General features: G+C 32.7%; 1 protein-coding gene across 3 annotated transcripts; it reads right to left on the bottom strand.

The window, feature by feature from the left end:
* Nucleotides 1-407: 407 nt before the first annotated feature.
* Nucleotides 408-5,502, bottom strand: LOC107404581 (uncharacterized). 3 transcript variants are annotated; one of them, XM_060816227.1, is made up of 4 exons: nt 5,387-5,502; nt 3,665-5,227; nt 2,405-2,539; nt 408-2,030 (listed from the first exon to the last, which is right to left on the bottom strand). In XM_060816227.1, the coding sequence occupies exons 2-4, from the start codon at nt 4,263-4,265 to the stop codon at nt 1,471-1,473; spliced, it is 1,296 nt and encodes a 431-aa protein (XP_060672210.1). In that variant the 5' UTR covers nt 4,266-5,227; nt 5,387-5,502; the 3' UTR covers nt 408-1,470. The 3 variants fall into 3 exon arrangements, with proteins under 3 accessions (XP_060672210.1, XP_060672211.1, XP_060672209.1); XM_060816228.1 differs by lacking the exon at nt 5,387-5,502 and having other exon boundaries at nt 408-1,946; nt 3,665-5,331; XM_060816226.1 differs by lacking the exon at nt 5,387-5,502 and having other exon boundaries at nt 3,665-5,316.
* Between the last annotated feature and the right edge of the window lie 2,030 nt (nt 5,503-7,532).

The following is a 7,532-nucleotide window of genomic DNA, read 5'->3' as shown; positions in this document are numbered from 1 at the left end:
TAACAACTGCTGACCTGTACTAACAACTCTAGCTAACTCTAAATTTTACTTCTCTGAGAACATTGCAATCTCCTATTCTATTTGAGCAACTTTGTAGGGGTGACAACAGCTGGTTCTCTACGAGGACTTCTTAGTCGTGGCTAACATAGGTGAACTGCTAGCTCCAGCACGTAAATAGAACGGTAAACTACATCTTACTCATATCCTGAAATGTCATTTTCTTTAATCCATGTAACATGTTTAAATCTGCGAAGTTCTTATCACAGCAAAAATCCTGTTAAATAGATTGGTTGACACTGAAAGCATAATCAAAATTAAAGTTTTTTTTCCCTCTCCATCTTCGCATAAACAACTGTGGCTTTTGGGAGGATTAGTTGTATCTGTCATACATCACATCAATGCCAAAGTGGAAATGGAGATTATAATTTATTTACGGTTATACAATATACATTATAATTGACTACCTATATTTAAATAAGTTTATCATATTGAAAATATGTGATGGTTTCACATCTACAAAAACCCAAAGATATAGGCCAACGCACAGCAGATACCTGATACAATCGTATAATATGCTAGCATTGTGGAATGAGGTATAACTGCATGGATGGCTGAAGTAAAAGCCACTGCCATCCCAAGGCTAGAAATATAAGTGAGAGTTGCTGCAACTCTTGTAAAACGTAAAAGCAAATGATAGTTATGCTCCAAGGAACCCCAGAATTGTATGAACACTGAGACAGAGGAGCAGCAGAAAGCTATTGAATCTGCTATTACAAACACCTTGAAAGATGTCTTGTTAGATAACATTGCCATGCCCTTTGTGGATGATAGATCTTGTTCATACCCTCCGGGCATTGCAAACCCTGCTGCAAAAGTCACCGTGGCTATAAGACTTGCCACCAGTATATGAATGTTGAGTATATTCTTCAGCCTATGACTTCTGCTTTCATTATTCTCGTGACCAACTTCTGTATTAGTTCCTATCTCATGACTATTTATCCGATTGACAAGTGATCGCAGACTTGCTCGGCCGCCCGGTTTATCTAACTTCCTTACAATCATAGACTGAAAAAATTACATTAAGAATGGTAGTATTAAATTGGTGTGAATAATAAAAAATGATTCCCAATAAATGGCACTAAACAATATTAATTGTGTTTTAACGAAATCTGATTCTTGTAGACTGAGAACGCAATTATGTAAGATGGTGAAAATTAATGTTTTCATCTAAAAAAGAATCAATGCTAGGACAATAATGAATATTTCATCATTTGTGTGAAACTCACCATATTGTAGTCAACTGCAGTAAAACTGCTAGCAAAAATCATGGTTATGTAGCTTGACGTTTTTAAAAACAAGACGCATATGGAAAAAAGGTATCCCATAGCACTTGTATGTTTTGCCACATAACCGATGTTTATTGTCAAAGAATAGCATTTAAATAGCATTCTAATAATGAAAATTCAGTACTCAGACTTTATAGCTTGAAACACTTGCCTTGTAAAACTCTCCAAGATTTGGATTATCTAGAATAAAGTCAATCGGCATTTGGTAGATGAGATTTTGAGCCTTCTTGTTCACTCTACTGTCATTCACGAGGATGGTTATGATGCTGCGTCTGTCACTTCTAGCAGCCAGATGCAGAGGCGTATTGCCTTCGTTATCGGCTGCATTGATGAGGCTGTCAAGCCTTGGCTCGTTCAGTATGAACCTGACAACATTAAGCTTTGCATTTGCAATGGCAACATGAAGAGGATTCGATCCTCTGTTGTCAATGGATTCGCAAGCATCTGGACTACGATCAATAATTTCTTCCATTACATTGACATGGCCTTGTTTAGCAGCAATGTGTAAAGCAGACATGCCTTGGTTGTCCCGTAGATATGCAATACGAGTGGGGAAACTGTGAAGTAGAAGTTTAGTTGCTTCTTGATTCCCCACATGTGCTGCACAATGAAGAGGAGTCCACCCAAAAAGTTGATCTTGTTGTGTTGCAAGCCCTTCTCGTTGAAGCAGTAAGTCCATAATATCTATATACATATATAATTTTGCTATAAATCTCATGCACACTCACACTGTAAAAGGTTACATATCTGTGGGAATATTTTACCGGGTTACAAGTAAACCATGGGATATATATCCAGATCTGGTGTAAATCTTGTATAAACAACGTTTCATGTATATATATATATATATATATATAAAATTTTACTTCACCGAGTAAATCACCTTATTTACATGGAATACGGATAAAATATTCCAAAAATTACATATATATACTCAAGTGCTTTATAGATGAAGTCTAGTAAAAAATTATTGTGCATACATACATATATATATACATATGTATTGGTACTTTAGGACGATACAGGAAAACTGGAAATGTAGAAGACAGATTGATTACCTCTATATGTTTGCGGGTGAGTCTGATTACGTAGTGTATTAATACAATGATCTCCAGCATATAAATAAAAGTTACTTAGCAGGCGCCGAATTCTTTCCAGAGATAACTCAGATGCCTGACATTCAAGCATGCCCGCTGCAACCAAAAAACATTAATTGTTTCCAAGGAAAGTTAGGTTAATTAGGAAATAGGAACTAGCATATATAAATACCACTACAAAATATATTTTATATACATAGATAATATACATACATATAAAGGAGCTGTTATGCAAGATCTTGCACCATAGCAAGAGTCCATGAGCATCCTATCAGCAATAATAGGCTCCTAAATACACTAGTGGTCTATTAGCAATTTTAGAAGCTTATACCGCGCTGATAGTATATATGTTTCTGAACTTTATCTTTGGCTTGCATAAAAGAATTAATTACATATTTTGATTGTGATATTTATATTTATATTTTAAAACCTGAAATATTGTAGTTGAAAGTGTCATATATGGTGACCATAAAGTGTGTTGTTACCGCATTATGACCAATAACCTTTTGGCAAAAACCTTTTAGATATAATTTGTCATAGTTAAGACGGTTTTAACTGCAATTTATCTTAGTTAAAGTGTTTCAGCTAGTTATTACAGTTAAATGTGTTTTATGCACATATTTATTCCGTACATAAAGTGATCTCTAGCAAAATTATTATGTTTGATATGTGTTGATATACACACACATATATGTATATAAATAATTATACTATAATAGACTTGCATGCTTATGCTATGGTAGACTTTTGACCTTATATACACTTTCTAGTATAGAAATTTGATATGATAAGAATGTTATAAGGGATTTCTAAAGAGGGTAAAGATGTTGTAAGGAATTTCTAAAGAGGGGCTTATATAAATGCCAATCCATATCATTTAACAAGTGACACAACATTTAATATTTTTTATTTTTCAGAAAGTAAAACCTAAATAAGGAAAAAGCGATCCATAAAATGTATGTCAGACCCAACATTAATTATTATTTGTGGTTGATTAAATCTTTTTGGAGATTAATTTAAAAACCTTTTACTATGTAACAGCTAACATAGTGTATCCCTATTCATAAATGTTTCACAAGGTCCTGACCATATAAAAATTGGGTATATATCAACATGTCATAGCAGGAATGTACGAGTATTATACACATATAGCTAGATAGAAAGTGTGAATGCAAATATATGTTTATATATATATATATATATATATGTAATATACATCACCATGATGTGCTCGAACCACGGCTGTATGCAAAGCATTCATGCCATTGAAGCCATGGCATGAAGCTTCACCAAAATTTAAAATATGCCGTGCAATATCGAGAAAACTTCCCTCCACGGCAAGAAAAAGTGGAGATTCATTAGCCTTATTCACCAAATTCAACAACTCCGGATCGTTTTGCGTAAGTAGCTGTACTACGCCAAAGTGACCATTTTTAACTGCAACATGTAAGGCTGTGTCTTCCTCCTTCAAGTTTTTCATTCTTAGAGCAGCTCGCCGGATTTCAACGTCCCTAAAACCGCCGATGAGACGCTGAACAATTTCTCGGTTCCCAATTTTCGCTGCTATATGTAAGGGACTGTCCCCATCAGCATTGGTTCTGACCAGTAGCTGTGGACATAAGCGACTGACACGCTGTGTAATATCCTGTTGATTGAATCTAACAGCGATGTGAAGAATAGTGTTGTTGTGTGGTGTTACTACTTGATTGGGATCAATATCTCTTTGCCACTGTTGATTGGGATCAACATCTCCTAGCCTGATCAGTCGCTCAATGAGTCTTTGATCTCCTGAAGCTGCAGCTTCAAACACTGTCTTATCCATATTGCCAACAATCTTATCCTTCAAATTTAGGTAGGTGAAAAAAAGAAGGGGAAGATTAAGAGCGATTAGGATCCCAAATCGTTTAATTATAGTGGCTCGGCATGAGTTTAATTACAAGTAATCAAATTAATTATACTAATCGCACCTCTTCTGCTTTGTAAGGTTTATTTAAAGAAGTCATCTATTTTGATATATTTTACAGTTTTCTTTCTTTTCTTTTTTTTTTTTTTTTCTTTTTTTTTTATTTTTTTTTATGCAGAGAGTGGATGAATAATCAATAGGAACTTTTGTAGAAAGCAGTGACAAATTCTGACATGCTTTAAGAAATTATATATTCTGTACTTTGGAACTTATACGAGTGAAGCCAGACAAGGCTTCCGTGGTAGGTGTATGACTAATCTATAGCGAGAAACTTAATTTATGTTCTAGTTTATAGAATTGTACCTCTTCTGCTTTGTAAGGTTTTTTTTAAAGAAGTCATCTCTTTTGATATATTTTACAGTTTTCTCTTCTTTTTTTTTCCTTTTTTTTTTTTTTTTTTTTTTGGGGTATGTAGAGAGTGGATGAATAATCAATAGGAACTTTTGCAGAAAGCAGTGACAAATTTCATCCTGACGAACTTTAAGAAATTATATATTCTACAATTTGGAGCTTATACTCGTGAAGCCAGATGAGGCTTGCGTGGTAGGTGTATGACTAATTTATAGCGAGAAACTTAATTTATATTCAAGTTCATAGAACTCATCGCTAGCTATCAAAGAAAGAGGAATTTATAGGACTCTTTACAACTCATGAGTGAAGCCAGGCGAGGCTTGCGTGGTAGGTGTATGACTAATTTATAGCGAGAAACTTAATTTATATTCAAGTTCATAGAACTCATCGCTAGCTATCAAAGAAAGAGGAATTTAGGGACTCTTTACAACTCATGAGTATACTTTTTGAGTCTTTTCCTTATTCTTTTCCTGGAAAGAAAGAAAAAAATCATAAGATAAAAGGCAAGTTTCTCGAGTTTTGATCAATGGTGACACCGAAAGTAAAAATGTTATCATTTAATATTTAAAAACTGAGCAAAGGGTCTATAATAAGATTTTGACAAAGATCTGGTAGGATACGAAATATACCAAATTTGAGAAGCAGACTTCCTTCCATTCTTTTGGACTGGAGCATAACTTGATTGATGAAATTTTCGAAGGAAAAAATTATATTTGTCATGATTGATGATTGTCACTAATCTATGAGTTATCAGTTTATATAGCAGTGGATTCTATATATATATATATATATATATATAAAAATAAAAATAGACAATGGATCCCAGCTAATTTTATTATTCATTGAGCTGCTCAGAATGGTTTTAAAAATTAATTTCAAAAAGACCATCTTTTTTTATATTATTTTATTAAATTTTTTTGTTAAAAAATATAATGAGTGTAAGAATATTCCATAGGCAACAAAGTGGACTCATTATCGGTTAAATCTTCTAGTGTCTTTCCATGATTATTATTTTGTTAAAAGAAAATAAAAAAAATAAAAAATAACTACCAAAAAAAAAAAAAAGACTCAAGCACATCTTGAGTCATCCATGGCTAGACCAAAAGTAAAAGTAAAAGTAAAAGTTTAAGGATCAAATTATAAAATAATAATTAATTTGAACTCAAATTTAAAATTTTATATAGAATGTAAAAACACTTAACACTTACTACATAAAAATTCTCAAAATTCTTAAACGTATAAATAATAGAATTTTAATTATCTTATATAATAGAACATAAAATATTATTCTCTGATTAAAGAATTTTTGTATATATATTATATTGGAAAACTATCTTAATCAGTATAAGTAAGAGGATTTTAGATAAGAAACTCTTTGTATATATAAGTTTCAACATTGGAAGCGATTTTAAAAACTTATAAAATATTCTCAAGATACTGTAATTGTTGTCCTTTAATTATAATTTGTTGGAGGGTCAAGCTAAAAATACAATTATGTGGATTATAATAGACTTACAATTGTAACCGTTCTCCTCTAATTATAACAGATATTCCTAAGGGACCCAGATCCTTTGCTTGGTTTTTTGAATACTTGAGTATACTTATCTTTCAATCTTAGCCATTGGTTTTCAATTCCATTTAATATAATGACCTTTATTGATGCCACATCAGTCAATGGCATATGCTATTCACATGACCATTAAAAAATGGGGGTTTTGGTTTTCAGTAGGGATGTGCAAATAAACCGACCAACCGATAAAATTTATTGATCCAATCCAATCCTTTGTTGCTCCAGTCGCGGAGTGAGGCTTTGATCTCCTGAAGCTGCAGCTTCCAACACCGTCCTATCCATTGCCAACAATCTCTATATATCCTTCAGGTTTTTAGGTGGAAAGAAAATGTGGGGAAGATTAAGTACGATTAGGATCCCACATCATTTAATTATTGTGGTTCATAATTGTTTTAATTACAAGTGATCAAAATTTGTTATACCGGTCGTACCTCTTCTACCTTTGTAAGGTTTATTCAAAGAAGTCATCCATTTTGATATATTTTACAGTGGATGAATAATCAATAGGACCTTTTACAGAAATCAGTGACAAATTCCATCTTGACGTGCTTTAAGAAATTATATATTCTATAATTTGGAACCTATACACGTGAAGCCAGACAAGGCTTGCGTGGTAGATGTATGACTAGTTTATAGCGAGAAACTTAATTTACGTTCAAGTTCATAGAACTCATCGCTAGCTATCAAAGAAAGAGGAATTTATAGGACTCTTTACAACTCATGAGTATACTTTTTGTCTTTTCCTTATTCTTTTCTTGGAAAGAAAGAAGAAAAATAATAAAATAAAAGGCAAGTTTCTCGAGTTTTGATCAATGGTGATGCCGAAAGTAAAAATGTTATCATTTAATATTTAAACACTGAGTAAAGGGTCTATAACAAGATTTTGACAAAGATTTGGTAGGATTGGAATTATACCAAGTTTGAGAAGCAGACTTTCCTCCATTCTTTTGGACAGGAGGGTAACGCAATTGATGAAAATTTTTTAAGGAACTCTATCCAGCTACTTTCATTATTCGTTGAGCTGCTATGAATAATTTTAGAAGTTAATATTTTCTTTTTTTGGTTCTTTTATTTTTTTCAATTATTACGCCGAAGTTTATTGTTCAATTAAAAGTCCATTTATATACAATAATCAGATTAGAGCAAGTTTAGTTTAGTGGTAAAAGTGCGTTGATAGCCAGTGGTAATTGTCCTTTTAATACTTC

This window comes from Ziziphus jujuba, chromosome 4 (assembly GCF_031755915.1).
Source record: "Ziziphus jujuba cultivar Dongzao chromosome 4, ASM3175591v1".
NCBI classification, from domain to species: Eukaryota; Viridiplantae; Streptophyta; class Magnoliopsida; order Rosales; family Rhamnaceae; genus Ziziphus; species Ziziphus jujuba.
This window is presented reverse-complemented; position numbering and strand designations above follow the sequence as displayed.

Bases quoted from the DNA above. Each gene is read 5' to 3' on its own strand.
- LOC107404581 (XM_060816227.1), bottom strand. From the start codon at position 4,265: ATGGATAAGACAGTGTTTGAAGCTGCAGCTTCAGGAGATCAAAGACTC. The intron at 2,540-3,664 runs GTGATGTATATT...TTTTGGTTGCAG, and splicing joins CGTGGTTCGAGCACATCATG to CGGGCATGCTTGAATGTCAG. The intron at 2,031-2,404 runs GTAATCAATCTG...ATATGTATATAG, and splicing joins TCACCCGCAAACATATAGAG to ATATTATGGACTTACTGCTT.